The sequence below is a fragment of the Aricia agestis genome, chromosome 18 (genome assembly GCF_905147365.1).
Source record: "Aricia agestis chromosome 18, ilAriAges1.1, whole genome shotgun sequence".
NCBI lineage: Eukaryota > Metazoa > Arthropoda > Insecta > Lepidoptera > Lycaenidae > Aricia > Aricia agestis.
Genome location: NC_056423.1, coordinates 12,950,738 through 12,970,629, shown reverse-complemented (window position 1 = coordinate 12,970,629; position 19,892 = coordinate 12,950,738). Strand labels below are relative to the sequence as shown.

General features: G+C 36.7%; 1 protein-coding gene across 1 annotated transcript; it reads right to left on the bottom strand.

Annotated features, from left to right (window-relative positions):
* Positions 1-4,504: 4,504 nt before the first annotated feature.
* Positions 4,505-6,725, bottom strand: LOC121736116 (protein ALP1-like). The gene is made up of 2 exons (XM_042127172.1): positions 6,468-6,725; positions 4,505-5,730 (listed from the first exon to the last, which is right to left on the bottom strand). The coding sequence occupies exons 1-2, from the start codon at positions 6,614-6,616 to the stop codon at positions 4,848-4,850; spliced, it is 1,032 nt and encodes a 343-aa protein (XP_041983106.1). The 5' UTR covers positions 6,617-6,725; the 3' UTR covers positions 4,505-4,847.
* Between the last annotated feature and the right edge of the window lie 13,167 nt (positions 6,726-19,892).

The following is a 19,892-nucleotide window of genomic DNA, read 5'->3' as shown; positions in this document are numbered from 1 at the left end:
TGAATGAAAGAGAAGACAGGATATTTTAACAAGCTGTTAACACTAACAGACGTTGGTGAAATTGGGGCTAAACCTATCAATGATAAATAGTTTATGGGTAAAGTTGTGTAATTGGGGGGCTAAATAAGCTTTAAAATTTGGCATAATATATAAAGTTTAACATACAAAAATGAAGTACTTATTGTTTGCACACTGCACAGCTGTATTGATTTAAGGGGTACCAGGGTTTTTTTTATAAAAGCTTTTGACACCAATTTTGTTGACATCGCGCGCTATAAATTGAAGTCCACGCGGACGAAGTCGCGGGCAACAGCTAGTAGTATATAAGATTCAATAAAAAAAAAGTATAATCCATTTTCAATTTGTCACCTTGTTGTCAACAGACTTCAACCATAAATAAAAGAGTATGATTCGTATGTATAGGCTTGTCACTCAAAAATCTGTCATGTTTCCTAGTGTGTGTATTGTAGTGTGTGTAATGTTTTATTTGTTGAAAAAATGTATGATAGGAGCATAATTTCAAAATAATATTAGCTCGATGCACTCCTTCACCATATAAACTATGACTGTGCAAAATTTCATTCACCTACGTTTCTCCATTTTTCGTCAAAAGGGATACAATGTTTTTGGCTCACATATTAATATATAGATAAACAATAAATATATTTTTTTGTTTTTGTAACCATTTACCATATTGAGGACGGTCAATTATGATTTTAAGAGGAAAATTTTTTCTTAACTTTTAATTTTAAGAATAGAAATATAAAAAAAACGATTGTAAACAATTAAATGTTGTTATTAAGAAAAAAATTTTGTTTCTAAAGATCATACTTAATATTTTCAAAAGCATAAAGATAAGAAAAAAAAAATTAAAAGCATCGAAATAGTCCATTTGTTTATACATTTTTTATAAACAAATGGCGGATTTTTTTTTAGTTAATACAGTTATTACAGTTATACAGTTTCATTGATATAAAAACACTTATGTGATGATAAATAAACAATTTTTTTGACAATAATCAATATTACTTGGATTTATAGTTTTTTGTTCAAGTTAAAAATTATTATAAACAAAGTATCAATTCTTTTTAAGCTTTTATGACGCGATCTTGTTAAGTATGTTTATATACCTAATATTATGTTTAAGGGCTCCATGAAGTGAAAAAAATTTACATTATTTAAACATTTTTTTATGTACCATCTTATTTGGCCGGTATGTGTCATTTCAATATAAGTTGTAATCTGTCGGCTGGGTATGACATAACGCGACCAAATTACTTAGGTCTGCATAGGAATCAACTTCTCTGATAGTACAATGAGGTTTACATAAATTACAAGTTAAAAAAAAATCGTTAATTAACATTTGTCTAATTTGTTGAAAAATACTTTAAGCTAAATTTCCAACGGGAGCAAATTCTTTAGAGTGTTCGGAATACACCATAAGTTTTAATTACTAGCAGATAACCTAAAAAACCTTCAATCGAGTCACCTCGATCTCATTCCCGATTTCATAGAAAACTCTAAAGTGGCGCTTGAGGCCTCTCTCCACTTGACTGATCATCTGGTAGAAAACATCGAAAAATCTTCTAGTGAAATGCCAACGATTCATGAGAATCGCTGGCCTCTCCCAGATGATATAAAAGAGTCTATCAGACTTCGTAACGCGGCTAAACGCACATACGATCGCTACCCATCGGAAGACTGGAGGAGGGCCCTCCGTCACTACGAGAGGGAAGTTAAATATAAAATCAAACAACACAAAGAGGTGGGATCGACTTCTTAGCGAACTCGAACCGTCTCACACGGCCTACTGGCCGCTCGTGAAGTCCCTCAAAAAAGATACGGAGAGCGATATGCCTCCATTAAACAGATCAAATCGTCCTCCTGCACTTTAGGATATCGACAAAGCCGAATGCTTGGCCGACACCATAGAAAATCAGTGCTGACCTAGTACTCTCCCAACTGACCCCGATCATGTTAATCTAGTCAATACCGAGGTAGAAAGCCGACTCATGACCCCACCTTCAGAGCCCCTCAGGCCGGTGGATGCGGAGGAAATCAAAGATATTTAAAGATTTGAATTCCAGAAAGGCCCCAGGCCTGGACGGTATCTCAAATAAAACCCTTAATTTACTACCTTCCACTATAATTGAATTACTCGTGAGCATCTTTAACGCCTTTTTACTAGGATGTTCATTCCCAGATATTTGGAAAGTAGCTATAATAATAGGTATCCACAAACCGCGTAAACTCCGGACGGAACCAAGTAGTTACAGACCAATTAGTTTAATTAGTTGCCTCGGTAAATTTACGAAAGAGTTATACTACGACGCCTAAAAGACGTCATAGTTGATAAAAAACTCTTACCTGATGAACAATTCGCATTCCGCGAATTCCACAGCTGTCCCGCTCAGGTACACCGCCTAACGGAGTACATATTAGAACAAAAGAACAATAGGAAACCGACTTGCGCTGTTTTCTTTGATGTCGCAAAAGCATTCGACAAAATTTGGCACAATGGGCTAATCTATAAACTTTTTAAACTCGGCATTCCCGATAGTCTTGTTATAATAATAAGTAACTACCTCAAAAACCGTAAATTTCGTTTTAGAGTCGAAGGCATTCTGTCTTCACTTAGAGATCTAGAGGCTGGAGTACCGCAGGGCTCGGTTCTCTCCCCGACCCTCTACTATCTCTACACGTCCGATTTGCCCACCCACCCTCGAGTACAAAAAGCGCTTTTCGCGGACGACACGGCCCTTTTTTTTGCTCATCGCCAAATAGCTTTCGCGTCCAAAAAACTCCAAGAAGCAGTTACCGAACTCGGTAAATGGTTCGCTAAATGGAGAATTGAACTAAACCCCGACAAAAGTCACGTTATATTATTTAACGGACTAAAACGTAAGAAAATGCAACCTAGTAGTCTGCACGGAAAATTAATTCCCGAAGTCACGGCTGTCAAATACTTAGGAGTAGTACTAAACAAGTCGATGTCATTCACGAACCATATATCGAATACCGTACGTAAAGCGAAATTTGTATTATACAAATTATATCCTTTACTCAACGCAAGTAGCAAAATGTCCTTAAGACATAACTCACCTCATACAAAACATGTATAAGAACCGTAGACATAATATATACATGATAAGAACGATACTCACTTATGCGTGCGTCTCTTTCGCACACATAAGTGACAATCAGATGAAGCAATTGCAACGAGTACAAAACCGTTTTTTGCGCATGGCAACAGGTGCCCACCGTTACATGCGAAACATCGACTTGCATAGAGACTGCGAGCTTATCACTATCAAAGCCTATATCAAAGAACTCTCAGAGAGATTCTTTGAGAAAGGCAAAGTACATCCCAATCCGCTCATTCGTAAGGCTGTGGACTACGAACATGACGCATCATTCCGATACCCCTTCAGACGGCCTAAGCATATCTTAGCCGACCCTGTAGACCCCATCACAGAATACGTAACGTACTGTGTACAGTTACGTAAACACAAATCACACTCACCCGCGTGGTTAGTACTGCACCGGGGACGACGCCGGCATCTTCCCCGAGGACTTAACACGACCCGAACGACAAACAGACAGACCGACCGAAATCCGGTGCCGAGTTCGATCCCAAGTTCGAGTTCGCATGCGGATAGCATAGGAACACACCTAAATCATGACCGCGACCGCGACATTGTCGTAGAGAGCTCTACCAATTACTTTGACATTAGAACATACACGCGTATGTCGCCCCAACCGGACTCGGAAGGGGAGAGGGACGGCCCTCTTTTAAGCAATAACATTAATAACTTGAGCTCATCTACCGCGATAACTCGTACGCAGCTAGTTTGTGCTACCGCGCGCGAGCAGCCTCACTCGTCTGAGAGTGAGTAAGGGGTCGGACCCCTTAAGAGCAGGGGGGACCCGTGTCGCCACGTCAGATAAAAATAGCTTATTTTCGTAGCTCTCCCCAATATTGCCCGACTAGAATGTCACACGTGTGACTTTAGGGGAGGGGGCCAGGCCCCCCTCATTGTTTATTTCCAAAGCAACTAGCAACAGACTAGTTATAGACACGATTAAACTACCATGGTCTTAACCAGACCAGTAGCTTAGACCCTTTCGAAAAAAAAAAACATATGTTTTTTAAATTTTTAAATTAATATTTAGGTACAATATTTCGCGGTCCAAAATTCGACCTTTCGCGGTCCGTAAACGAATCGCGGTCCGCCTGTTGCCTACCGCTGACTTAGCCTTCGTTCAGACACGGCGGGAACCGCGCGATTTCAGAATCGCATGGAAATCGCGCGGGTCTTATTTGTATGAGTTATTAAGTAATCGTTCAGACATACCCGCGCGCGGTTACCGCAACCCAACCGCCAGAAAATAAAACCGCGCTGCTCCCGCGCGTTTCTATTACTATGGAGTCTTTACTTCGTGTTCAGTTGCATTGCGGCTATCAGCTCCGCAATGGATCGTTTCGACACTGAACTATTTATTGATGAGGTGGAGAAGAGACCTGCAATATGGGATATTCAGTGTAATGATTATTCAAATAAAACAATCAAGAACCGAGCTTGGCAAGAGTTGGTGGAGATATTTGGAGATTGTGAAGACACGTTGGAAAAAAAGAATATTTTCAGTAAGTAAGTTTATTGACTAAAAATTAATTGACAGAATTATTAGCTATTACAATTATTATTATGAAGCGCTAGTATAATATACTATCCGTATATTTTAATATAAACAAATTTCGGCTGTTTTACGGTCACAACGTTATTACCTTATTCTGTTTGTTTACATTTATGTACCTAAACATTACAAGTACGGTATGTTAGTTGTAGCTATATTTTTGTGTCTTGCCATGGAACACGCCCATCGTTCACAAAGTAATGAGCGAATTTATCTCTGATATTCAAAGATGACGGTGTCCCTCTTCCCGCATGCAAGGTATTAAGGTTAATCAATGGTGCAGTATATAAAGTATCTTTAAATTGTAGACCATCTCTAGTCCGCACATAGTTATGTAGAATACAACAGGCTTTTATTATGTCTTCGGCAAAATCTATGTTTACATTTATAGGCCTATGAAAGATTCGCCATTTGTTTGCCAAAATACCAAAAGTGCACTCAATGTTACGTCGGGCTCTCGATAACCTATAGTTAAAAATTCTTTTTTCATGTGGTAAACATTTGCCTGAATATGGACGCATTAAATTTTCTGCTAAGCCAAAGGCTTCATCTCCAACTATAACATAAGGCATTGGTGTTGGGTCTATATTAGATATTGGTTTAGGTGTTGGTATTTTTAATGATTTTTCTGTTAGTCGTTTATAAAATAACGATTTTTTAAATATAGCAGAATCACTGCTTTTGCCATAAGCCCCAATATCAACATAAGTAAAGCAATAGTTGGCATCGCAAAGTGCTAAGAGCACTATGGAAAAGAAATGTTTATAGTTATGGTACAAAGATCCCGAATCAGCAAGCTTTATAACTCGGATATGCTTGCCGTGTATAGCACCAATGCAATTTGGAAAATTTGCATATCTCTCAAAGTCTTGTGCTATTGTCTTCCAGTTGTCTTCAGTCGCTTCGGGCATGACTATGTTTACCAACTTATTCCACAATGATTTACATACTTCGCGGACAATTCCTGTAACCGTCGATTTTCCAAGGCGATAATTGTAGCTAAGTTCTCCAAATGAACAACCCGTACCAAGATATCTGAAACAAGAAAATTATTAATAATATATTTTTTTTAGGTACACAACTCCAAAAAAAATGGAAAAACATACGAGACTGCTACAATAAAGAATACAAAAAAGGAAAAACGACTCCTTCTGGTTCAGGTGCTCGTAGAGGAGCCCAATAAGTATATGTATTTTTCAAGACTTTCTTTCCTGCAGAATAGTGTAAGTAATAAAGAGACTACAACTAATATTGAAAAACAGAATGAAAGGCAAAGTGAGGAGACAAGTCAACTAAACGCCAATGTAACCGAAGCCACTGAAATACGTCCTCCTAAACGAAAGAAAACACGAGTGCCAGAAGAAAAAATAGCTGTTTTAATAGAAAAAAGCATCGAGTCACGAAAACAATTCCAGGATGAATTTCAAGAAAATAGTATTGCCAAACAAGATGACGACAAACTCTTTTGCTTATCGTTATACAAAGAAATCAAAAAAGTGCCAGAAAATAGGCGTTTAGCGACAAAAATTGAATTACTTCAAGTAATACAAAAAGGACAAATCTTACCGCCCCCTGTTCGCTACAATACTCAGCAGATCACACCTATGTATTGGCAAGGACATGGACAACAGTATACAAGCCAGCAAGGATATTTTACATCTGGATCATCTCCTGTTATTCCGTCACCGTCACCATCGCGATTAATTTCTGGCTCTCAGTCGTCTACTATAGAGAATATTTATGCTGATTTTGAAGAACAAAATTAAACTTACCTTAAAGTTATTACGAGTTTCTCTTCCGGTGACACGCTTGGCCTTAAATGCGTTTCAGAGCTTGAAATATCTTGCCTGATCAGTTCAATTAGTTCATCAAAAGATTTGATTGACATTCTCAAATAGTCAAAAAATTTGTTATCATACATTCTTAAATTGGGATATAACGTTACGAACTGATCATATACTAGTCGGTCACTTAATACTGGATGCACCCAATATCGCCTTTTTCTTTTCTTTTTTTTAAGGAGCAATCACAGTAACACACACACTTCTTCGTCGACCTCCATTTTGAAACTGACGCTATACCCGCACGAAAATCGCATACCAACCGCGGTGTCTGATTAGCATCACAATTTTTGCGGTTTCAAACAGCGCGGTTCGTAAACGCGCGATTCCCGCATGTCTGAACGAAGGCTTATGCCCGTTTGCACTAAACTTGGGTTAGGCTTGTCCTAGTTATGATACACCTAAGATTAAGAGCAGCCTAAATAAAATTTGGTTTGCACTAACAGTTTTGTCTTAGCTTTGACGAAATTAAGGAATTGCCTAGTAAAGTGAATGATAAATGAATGACGAACGATTGTAATGACAGATTGTTTATGGTCTATTATTTAAAAAAACAAAATCTGTTTGAATTTGTCATCGTCTAGTGTTTTTGGCAACAGAGATAGTCATCGTGTGGTTTTTAATTTTAAAAGGTAAAAGGTCAGTGTTTATCCTTAATAAAATTACGGTTTGTGCGACTATTGCGCGAAGAGGGACAATACATCGTCTCAAAGGTGACGTCTCACGATGCAGCTACAAATAAAGAAAAAGAGCTTGCATGGAGAAAAATAACCAACATCCACAACTCTGGTGGAGATATGATAAGGTCAGTCAAACCCATTTAATTCCTATCCACTACATGATCTTTTTCCCTTCACTTTAAGTTAGTTTAGTACTTTATTCGGGATAAATACTAATTGCAGGACAACAGAGACTTTAAAGAAGCTGTGGGGAAAATTGAAGTCTGAAGCCAAAACTTTTAAAGCCGCCCACAGACATTCTGTAAGTGGCACCGGCGGGGGTCCTTCTAAAAAGTTTGAAGACCCCATATTGGAGCTGGTTGCAGAAATCACAGGGCGAGCTAGTACTGGCATAATGAACATTAATGACTGTGATGCTGTTGCTAACGAGACTTTATGTAAGTTTTCCATTCATAAATAAATAGCTAGGTGATAGTACCTTATAGCAGGGCAGTTCAATTTAGGTCTTGATGAGCCCCCGTAGGCATTTATTTAAAAAAAGTTTATCATTCTATCAGTGTATTCTATGCAAATGTCTTGCATGTGCTTGTAGCTTAGATGGACTTATATATGTGTGCCACCTTAATGTTTAGTTGTGGAATTTAAATGTTTAACAGCTTTTTAATTTTATTGCGTTATACTAATGGATACGATTGATCGTCGGCTCTCTTCACAAATTGGATTACACGCCCAAATATGATGGTTCACCTGTTAAACAATTAAATTCCACAACTGTACTATACTTATGGCAACCAAATATTTTATTTACATCAATATTTTTTCAGCTGAAGATGACCAGTTTGCCAGCGCTTCACCAACAATTGAATATTTAGATGAAAGTTTTCTTATAGAGGACAAGGTATGTAAAATATGTAATATTTCATACCTTCCATCCAGTTATTGGGGAATCTAAAGTGTCTTATATTTTCTTTTTTTTATTCTTTCATAGAATTTAATTAATTTATCCATTTATCCACTCAGCAAAAATACTTTACCTTGGTTATGAACACAATTCCTAGAAATAGAGTACCTCCTGATCCACTGACAATTTCAATGATTTCAATGAGTAAATACTTATTTTTTTGCTTCAGATTATTGCTATTGAAGATCTAGTAGATGAAGACAAAAACACAGAACAAGAAACTGCTGCTGTAGCTCAAAAACAACCAATACAAAAAAAACAAATGAGGCTGATAAAACAGGAAAAGAAGCACAACAAATTGCTGTAAATTTAAAGCAAATAAATGAAACAAGAATGGTACTTAAAAAAAATAATAGCGAAAATGTAATAGATATAAAAGAAAATGTGACCGATGTTAAACAAAAGGCGTGGGCTAATAGAAGAAGACCAGACATGAATATAGCTAATGAAAGGACAGAGAAAATTAAAAATCGTCAAAGAGCATCTAACAGATTTGCAGCAGAGCGGCTGAGGGCGGAGCAAGAAAAAAACTAATTTAATAATGCAACAGAAAACGCAATGTGCAGAGCTTCACAACATAAAAATGGAGAATGAAAGGCTGAAGCAGGAATTATTAAAAACTTGAATAAATAAAGTATCAGGTAGTAACTTTTTTACATAGTTTATAATAGTTAGAAATAGTTTTGAGTAATCAAACTCCTTCTGTCAATGGCCACCGAACCGAAGTCCAATGTTTGATTTTCAATTTGACCATCCTGAATCCTCCTGTTCAGTGTATCTTCATCTAGTTCATCTGGGGTAGGGGGCACATCTTCTCCAAAATCTACACAGATGTTGTGAAGAATGCAGCAGGCTATAATTACATTACAAGCTCTTTCCAGTTTTATCCTAAGTCCCATTGCAAGAGCTGGAAACCGCCGCTTAATTACACCATATTGTCTCTCCACTGTGTTACGTGTCTTCATTTGGCTCTTGTTAAATCTTTCTTGTGCTGGAGTCCCTGGGTTTAAGTAAGGTGTGATCAGATAGTTCTGGAAAATAATTAAATTAAAATTAATTTATTTCAGATGCAGACTCCAAGGATGTAGTAACAGTAGCTACCCAAGTTGTGCTTCAATCTTTAGAATAATTATGTAAATAGGACAAAGAATAAATAAATACTATGACTTGTATTAGTTTTTTCAGTTATGTTTCATACTAAAATCCTTCTAGTATTATATCTTATGTAACCTAAATATTATACCTTATTTGGTGACTTAAAAAACAAGGACTTGTTCCACGGAAGCCACTACACCGCAGAGGTCGTCTATAATATTTTTAATAAATAAGTGAGACTTTTTGTAGTGTTGAAATAATAGTTTTACTAGTGTAAACATTATATTAATAGAGTTCTATCATGGATTTGTGACAGTACAAAGTGTAACATAAAATTAAGTCACTGACCTTTAGTGGATATCCATTGTCACCTAACAGAAGCGCTTGCCCATATATGCCCGATTCAAATTCTTGACAAACTCGACTGTTTGTAAATATTGCAGAATCGTGTGTTGACCCTGGCCAACGTGCTACTACATTCTGCACTTTTAAATTTGGACCCGAGATGGTCTGGCAATTAATTGAAAAGTAACTTTTTCTGTTTCGGAATAGCTCAGCATTATCACCACCTAATACATTAAAATATTATTCAAAATGTATGAAATATTCATTTAAAAATAAGGCAGTAAATAAAAATTGTCAGTGTACATACAACATTGAATACTTAAACAAAAAAAATGTTATGGAAGAGTAAGAAGAACCCAGAAATCTTATGGTCTGGAATTCAATTTAGGGTTACCTACTTTTTATTTCATAAAACAGTTGAAAAAAGTTCCTATGGGAATTCATGGTAGAACATACTAATATAAATCTAAATTCTATGCAGGCGAAGCTGAGGGCAAAAGCTAACTGACTGAACCTGAATTAATTATACCTAGGTAATTTTAATGTAGGAAAACTGACAAATCAAGTGTAACTAAATATACCTACTGAAATTACTTTGCAACGCTTACCCGGGGACTGTATTTTTACATGGGTGCAGTCTATAGTTCCAATAACAGATGGAAAGTTGGCTATGGTGTAAAAGGCACTTTGCTTCTCTTGGATCCTTCTAGCTGTTGTAGGCATTTTTATATGTTGATTTCTGAGCTGTATTATGGCATTTGTGACTTTATTGACGATTCGCGAAACTGTGGAGACATGAACACCATGCAAGTCTCCAACTGCCATTTGATGAGACCCCGTTGCATAAAATCGTAGGGTTATTAACAGTTGATTCACTGGCGGTACGCTTTGATTTCTAAAATAAATAAGGAGACATGTTACTGGAAAATAACTATTTGATATTGTATCGTTTCTACAAAATTCAAAATTCATATTTACCGCGCGTCAACTTGTCACCTGTTAACGCACACAACGATAGTAGCCAATGACGTGCGAGACACGATCCTGTGACGCTGTTTGGCGCGGGAGTCGCCATATTCGCTTTCTGCCTCTCGCCGAGAGCGTCTCAAGACTTTGTAACGCGTGCATCTAATTAATTGCACATTACCGCGATCGCGAGTTCCACCAAAATTACTGGTGAATCGTGTGTGGACATTGGAATCCTAAATCCTAACGTGATAGCTGGCCAGCTGAATTTACCCAGACATCCACAGAACCAACAGACGTATCGAGGAGCTACTGAACCCACTCAACGGCGTCTTCCAGCAAATCTGGTGAGTGCTCGTTGTTTTTGGTTGCTCATTGTTGTGTGTAACGTCGAGGAATCTCTATTCCTCGTCCCAATGTGACGAATTGGCGTGATTACCGTTAATCTTTCCTTAAAACCGCGTTAATACCGCCACAGATATTTACATCAGATCATATAGATAGCTACTTACCTATCACTTGTATACTCCAAATCCTGGGCGATTTGGTCTAAAATCCACAATGCTGTACTTCTACACATCCTATATCTTTTGAAGAAGTCTATTTCGTCGTAATTTTGGAACCAGTTTGGTCGCGATCTTGTAACGCGAGCCCTAGCTTGACTTTCATTATTGAAATCAACTTCTTCTAAGAATTCCAGGAAATCTAGTATATCCTCTGCCATAGCGTTATTAAACCCTTACGTTTTTTAAGATAAAACCTAAACAGTCAATCGAAATCAAATCAAAAGCACATCAAAAAAATTGCCGATTTCTATGGCATAGAGAGAAAATGACGTAAAGTACTTTTTTTTTTTCAACCGAGGTTGGGCAGGATAAGGATATCTATGCTGTGTAACGCAAAAAACACTACTTAAGTATCGCCTTACTCGTTGGGCGCTTCCTATTCGGGCCCTTAAAGTTAGGAATCTCCTAAGTGGAGCTAGGAATGGCTTAAGGTTAGTGCAAGCAAATTTTTCGCTAGGAGTAGCCTAAACAAATTAGGCAAGGACTTAGGCGATTCCTAAGTTTAGTGCAAACGGGCATTAGACTATAAAACAAATACACTTTTTAAGTCGAGTAAAATAAAAAAGTAAAAACACTATTTTTTTAAACTGATAAATGTTAAATACCTAATAGAAAACGAATTACCAATTACAATCGGTATGATAATTTTATAAAAATCAAAATTGTCTGAAACGAGATGGTTGCCGATAACAGGCATAAATCATAATATTCACCCTACAGCACACATACATACGACATGGTAATGTCCATGTCAATGTCCATTACTATTATCATTCTGATGAATATAATTTGCACATACTTTCCGTTCTTACAACAACGCTGAAACCCCCAAACTTGTATCTATAAGGAATCGCTTCCGTCAGCACCTTCGCAACCATGGTATACCTTGATGCAAAATCTTACTTTTCGCTTGCGCACGGGGTGGCAACGTCGCGCGCGGCAAATTACCGGTTATTTTTCAATACCAAAACCGAAATTAAAGAAAAACCGGTATTCTGCGTTTACCGGTTTTTACCGAACTTTTAACCGAAATCGATTTCGGTTTGGGGTCAATGACCAAAACCGGTTTTGTTCTGTAACCGGTTTCCGAGCCCTGGTTGCCGCTCCGCACTATCTCCCATCTCGTCGCACGCGCACCTTTCTTCTCTAGCTCGATTCTCGCATGCGCGGGGTTTGTTTACTAAGTATTACTACGTTCGTCCTTCCCGCGAGTGTTGGTTTCTACTTTTTGTAAATTATCAATAATTATGGGAAGAAAAAAGGAAAACAAAATATATTCGATGTTTGCATTTGACGAAAACACAAAAATGTCCAAGTGTTTAGTGGAAGGGTGTAGTCCAAGTCCATATTTATCCATATTTATATAATCTGGCAAAAGTTGTTTTCCCTATCCCACCAACAAGTGTCAGGGTCAAGAGGCTTTTTTCCTCATTAAAATTTGTACTCAACTATTTAAGAATGCGTTTGCAAGACTCCATAATAGATGATGTAATGATTGTTAGAAATAATTATTTGTATTCCAATTAAACACAGTAAAGTTTTACCTGGGAAGACCAGTTATGCCTAGGGGTAAAGCGGGGGTGACGCGCGGGGTTGGAGGCGGGAGGCGGGGGTCGTTTACGCCGGGCCGGCCACGTGCATAGTTGTATAGCTAACACGTAATTATTTTGTTTGTCACGGCCCCCCGGCGCCGGCTCCCGCGCTTTAATTAGTGCCTGTGACAATGTACCCTAACCACGATCGAGCGTTATGAAATGTGGAGGTGCTACATTTTGAGTGGCTAAGGTTAAGCGAAACCCAGAGACTGTCAGAGCAAGAAAGCCTTCCTCGTCTTCGTAACAGCTGATTGATGATTCTCGAATGCAGCGGCTGTACCCTGAATCTGAATCGCGAAACAATCAAAGACTCGAATTATGGACAGTTTGAAACACCTGCACATGCCTCGCCAGCCTCAAAGACATGCCTCTGACGAGGTTAAAAGTTGTGCTTAACAAACATTTAAAGTCTTAAAGATAAAGACAATGTGCAAAACGCCATAGAATTAAAACGTAGAATTAAAAGTATTTTGATATCATTGCAAAACGCGCTAGACTCTGCTTAGAGCAAAACGAATTGCAGTTTGAACTATGTTAAGTGTAGACAAGATGGAAGTAATTAGATTTAGAGGTGGGTGGTTTTGATTTTTAATTAGTTATTTGATATTGAATGTACCGTAACTTCTTGGTGGAAATTCATGTTTTACAGTAATAACATACACTTTTATTCATTTTTTTATTACAATTGTTTCACACGACCGGTTTCGATAAAATCATCATCAGGTGTAATGCAGGTAATTTTAAATTTAAAAAAAATTGGTAAACAAAAATAGGGTTGTCAGCATCATGAAAAATTTCTACCATTTAGTACAATTTTCTACCAAAAACAATTTCTTCTACCAAAAAAATTACAAATTAAATTTTTAAATGTATAACCTTTAATTAGTTGTACTGTGTACATAAGTCGATTGAATTTTTTTAAATACGCCTAAATGCAAAGGATGTGGAGACGATTTATTATAAATTTCTAAAGTGCTTATTGTTCGTAATTAAAAAGTTGTAATTTTCCTTTTTTGATGTGTATAAATTAATTTTATTCTAAAGATACCTTTCTACGTCCTTTACATTTTGACGGTCCTAAGCCCGTCAAAGTATGAAGGGAAAATTCGCAACTCATGATAATAACAAGAATGTCAATGGAAGGGCGGGGCGGGGCCGGGCCGCGCATGTGTCCAAAGTACACACAAAATGATATGGACAAAGCAATTCAAGACGATAAAAACAATGCGCTGTCAATATACGCTTCAGCAAATAAGTATGGAATCCCCACAACTACTCTTTATGCAAAATCAAAGAAAACGTTATGTCAAATAATGTGGGTAGACCGACGACTGTTCCACCTGCGTTAGAAATGCAATTGGCAGATAAACTTGAAATTATGGAGAACTGGGGGTTTGGTTTATCAAGAGAAGAAGTGATAGTGCTAGTTGAAGAATTCGTAACAAAGAATGAATTTGACACCCCATTCAATATTAACAAACCAGACAAGGATTGATTTATTGGTTTTAGAATACGGAACCCTAAAAAGGAACAGGCTTTCTATTAAAAAAGTACAGCCCGTAGAATACGTACGGAAAAAATGTCAGACCCCTTTGTTGTCTCGGAATATTTTAAGCTGCCAGTCGAAAACTCACACTTGATATGGAATTTAGACGAGACTTCATTATCACTTGATCCAGTCCTAACAAAAGTTGTTGGTGCTATAAACAAGCTATGTTCAAGGGCCACTTGCGGGACTGGAAAAGAAAACATAACTGTATTGACGGCTATGAGCGCCGCTGGCAAAAAGGTGTACTTAAAGAAAAAAAAATGGGATGAGTGGATGGCACCAGCAGAAAACTACGATTTTGAACTGGCATATGCAGCTAGTGCCAAAGGATGGATGGGGGTCAAAAATATTTTATAACTACATAAAATTAATATGAAAAAGATTTTAAATACAGCTCTTGGCCAAGAACGTCCTGTGGTTATCATTTATGACGGACATTCCACACACGTGTATGTGAAAGTTGTCGAGTTGGCCATAGAAAACAATGTGACTATTTTGAAGCTGCTTCCTCATACGTTTACTACAACCACTCGATGGGTCAGTTTTTAAATGTTTAAAAAACAAATGGGATGCTACACTAGTTCAATGGCAGCGTCATAATGTTGGCCAGTGCCTCCAGATTCACTGTAATTACAGTAGATTTACTGTATTTTGGACTTTTCTACTGTCTACTGTAATGATAAAATACAGTGTAGGATTTTACTGTATTTCTATTCCGATAAAATATATTTGCGTTAAACGAAACGCAGACATGGTTTTTGACCCGGCCTTTGACCTCGAAAGTAGTCTTTTGATGGGAAATGGGAATTCCCCGAATCAAATCTGTATACAGCAAAGCAACTGACAAAAACGTGTCGTCTCTGGACTCTGTCTGACATAGGAAAATACGAGCAGCATACGTATCATGAAGCTGTAAATAATTTTAAATGTAATTTAAATAAAAAAGTTCTAGAACATTTCAGCTTTCAGCGTTAATTATACTACTTGACACTAGAATCTAGATGGCCAAACCTTTAAAAGATAATACATACGTAAATGCGTATAATTTTGCTTAAGTTTATTGCAATAATCATACTTGAATACTGATAACCGTTATACACTTAGTATTAAACACATTTAATAGCTAAAACCGTAGTTATATAGCTTTTATTATTATATTTATACTACTGATAAAACGCCATCTGTCGTCAACTATGATAACTATTTCAAAATTTGATTGACATTTTAAAGTACTACATTTTTAAAGTTCTGAGTACTGTGTCCCATAATATTGACATCTAGTGTAAGATAGCTGAACTACGTAGTAACATCAACATCGACCTGAGCTAGTAGTTTTGCTTTTTGCCGATAGATGAAATATTGTAAAGTGGGCGGAGCTTGGCACCCCCTCACCCCGCAAATTGTCACGCGTTGTTTCATAAGGAAATTTGATTAGCACACCTCCTCTTTGTATTAGCTTCATGATACGTATTGCGAATGCTGTTGCATTACTTTTTCATCTACATTAGGAACTTTACTTAACTATTTAACTATCGTTACCTAGGAAGACGTAGTAGCACGGAAATTTAATGCGTATACCGTGAAAAATGAGCTCAAGTAGTGACAAAAGTGATGTTCGTGATGCTGCTGGGCCATCAAGTGCAAAGAAGAAATACCGGCAACAGTTTCGTGATGAGTGGCTCCAATTACAAGATTTTCGTAAGTGGCTCAAACGTGACAAAAACTCTCCTTATAAATGTATCTGCACTTTTTGCGATTCTTCCTTGATTGCCGACCTGGGTGCTATCAAAAGACACAGTGAAGGTTCCAAACACAAATTTCGCCTATCGGGGACATCGAAAACACATACCCTCGATAATATATTTAAGAAACAGGAACGTGGAAGTGAAGACGAGCAACGAAAAACTGCGGAAATAAAATTATCGGCCTTTATGGCAGAACATAAGATATCCCATACAGTGATGGATCATCTCATTGATTTACTTCCTACCATATTCCCAGATTCAAAAATTGCAAGAAACATTAAACTGAAACATACCAAATTACAAGCTGTTATAAACAATGTTGTCGGAGCTTCCGAAAAGGAGTGTTTGATTGTAGATTTAAAGCGCGAAAAGTTTGCTGTGATGGTAGACGAAAGTACCGATGTTGCAACAGTGAAAACGATGTGTGTCGTTGTCAAATATTACGATTCTGTTGTTGGCAATGTTTATACATAATATTAATATTAAGATTGCTGCAAAGTTAAAAAAAAAAAAAAGTGTCACTTATTGTAAATGTCAAAGTTGTGTATCCGATGAGATTTAACTTCTTCTTCCTTCCGGTCTGTTCATAAAATGGTGGTGTGCGCTAAAACGTGGAATTGTAACAATCCTTATAAATAAAAGACTAGTGAGTTTTCTAAGTGCTGCTTTTCATTTATAATAACTTCAGGTTATTGGCCCAGACACGCATAAGTGCTAGTTATAAGGATTGACTGGAAAAGGGCAAAACCACAATGGAAGGAAATAACAACAGCGTCAACGTGATCAAGTTGGAAGGAGCCAAAAATTGGAATATATGGAAATTCCAAATAACAGTTCAGTTGAGGGGCCATGGATGGTTAAACATTGTGGAAGGAAAACAAGTGAAGCCCGAAGTAGCAAGTGAGATTCCCGCATGGGAAGCCAAAGATGCCAAGGCGCAAACGTTGCTGGTTACACGGATGTCGGAAGAGGCAATGCTACATATTATCACATGTACAAGTTCTGCGGAGATGTGGAGAAAACTTCACAGCGTGTACGAACAGAAAACTGAGACTAGTGTGCACATCGTACAGCAAAGATTTTTTCAATACAAGTTTGAAAAGGGCATAGATATGTCTGTTTTCTTGTCTAAGATTCAAGAATTACAAAACCATTTTTTTTATCCATAATTTGCCTATGGAAAGGTGAACACTCGATTTTACTAGAATTTTTCAGTCACATTAATACATATAATAACAAAATACAAATGACTTTAGAAATAGGGAATAAAACATTGAATTTTTTGGATTTAACAATAGATATAGAGCTTGGCCGACATAAATTTAATATTTTTAGAAAACCCACGTACAGTGAAAACATCCTCCACGCAAACTCATGCCATCCACATCAGCACAAGCATGCTGCATTCCATGCTTTTATACACCGGCTGCTGAAGGTACCTCTGGACCCAAAAGATTTCAGCACAGAGCTAAATACCATAAAAAGCATTGCTGAAAATAATGGTTATAAAAAAGAATTGATTGACAAGATGTTAAAGAGAGCGAAGAAAAGAATGATTGATAGAATGCTGTACAATTATAGAGAGGAAAAAGAAAAAGCAGGAAATACATGGGTAAAAATCCCTTACATTGGTAAACTCCCTATAGATTCCAGAGAATTCTGCAAAACAAGGATACAAGGGTAGCGTTCTACACCACAAGTTCCCTCAAAAATGTATTATGTAACAACAAAGACAAATATAACATCACGGATAGTAGCGGTATATACAAACTTACCTGCGATACATGTCAAGGAATATATATAGGCCAAACGGGTAGAAAATTTAAAACTAGAATTAAGGAACACTTAACAGCATGGAAGAAGAAAACTGACAGATCTACATTTGCGGAACACCTAAATAATAATGGCCATTTCTTCGATCCTGATAAAGGCATTAAGTATCTACACGTTTTACCAAAAAGCAAGAAGATGGATGCATTAGAAGCGCTGGAAATAAATAGACACAAGAAATATGGGAATCTTCTTAACGATCAGACATGTCTCTCAAATTCTATATTATTACAGGATACTTAACATTTAATATTTTGGACATAATTTTAGTTTAAGTTTGACATTTTAATTTAGATATTAGAAATTTTATATTTTGACATTTATTTTGACATGATTTATATGAATTTATTATCTTATGACATTATTTATATAAAAATTGACATTTTATGAATTGTTAAATATTATTATTTATTTATTATAGTTATAGGACATTTAAATTGAATTGTTGATTTATTTAATGTAATTATTGTTTTTTAATTTAATGATTTTCTGACTAAATTTATATTTATGTTGCTATTTAAGTACAACTCCTATTTTAGTCATTAATTTATCAATATCAAAGGTTTATATGAAAGATTTTACATTTAAAATTTTTATTTGTTTTTTTGGTAGAAAAGTATTGTTTTTGGTAGAAAATTGTACTAAATGGTAGAAATATTTCATGACGCTGACAACACTATTTTTGTTTACCAATTATTTAAAAATTTAAAATTACCTGCACTACACCTGATGATGATTTTATCGAAACCGGTCGTGTAAAACATAATTGTTATTAATAAAAGTGGAAAAAGTGCATGAAAAGTGTATATTATTACTGTGAAATTACAAAACCAGTTGAAACAGATGGGAGAAGAAATTTCGAATAGATTTGTTATTACAAAAGTTTTAATGTCCTTGCCCGATGAATATAAGCATTTCGTTTCAGTTTGGGAGTCTGCGCCTGACGACAAGCAAACTTTCAATAATCTGGTGGCCAGACTTCTAGTTGAAGAAGAGAGAGTAAGGGGCAAGAATGAAGAAGCTCAGCAAACATCATCTTCTGCATTTATTGTGAAAAATAAGAAAACGATAAAATGTTTCAAGTGTGGGAAAACTGGACATTTCCAGAGCGATTGTAAAGCTGTAAACAAAAGTAACCATGAAGAAACGCATGTAGTAACAACAGCTGTTTTTATTGTGGAAAATTTGGACATTTCAAATCTCAGTGTCGTTTTAAAAGGTCAAAGGACAGTAAGAAAATGAGTAATGCTTTTGTGGTATGTAACTCAGTGGACCAGAAATATGAAAAATCAAAGTGGCTAGTTGATTCGGGGGCTAGCGAGCACATGTGCCGTGATCGTTCGTTGTTTACAACATTTTCGAGTGTTACAAAAAAATCTGTAATTGTGGGAAATGGCGCCGTAATTAGTGTCTTAGGATCTGGACAGGTGGCGGTGCAGGTCAAGAACGGAACGTAATGGATTGACACGACCATAGACCACGTATTATTTGTTCCTGAGCTAAAGACAAATTTATTTTCTGTCAACCGCGCTGCTGACCGCGGATATGTCATAATGACAGATGACAATATTTGCCGCTTTTACAAGAATAATATTGTTTGTGCTACTGCAAATAGACTCGGTAACTCTTATTACATGGAGTTTCGTTTTAAAAGTGAGCATGTGAACGTAGCCAAAGCAGTGGAGAACGACTTAAATGAATGGCACAAGAGGTTGGCACATCAAAATTTCTCTTATGTGAAAGATATTTTGAGAAACAACGACATTTGAGGTTAGACAAACAACTAACCCAGTTTGTGAAAGTTGTCTGGTTGGAAAAATGCATAGATTGCCATTCAATAGGAGTGAGTACAAGAGTACCAGGACATGTGAATTACTTCATGTGGATACCTGCGGCCCAATGGAAGAACCGTCGATTGGTGGATCAAGATATTTTGTATTACTAAATGATGATTATTCAAACTTCAGGACTGTGCATTTTGTACAATCAAAAATTTTATAAATAAGGCAGAAGTAAGTACTGGA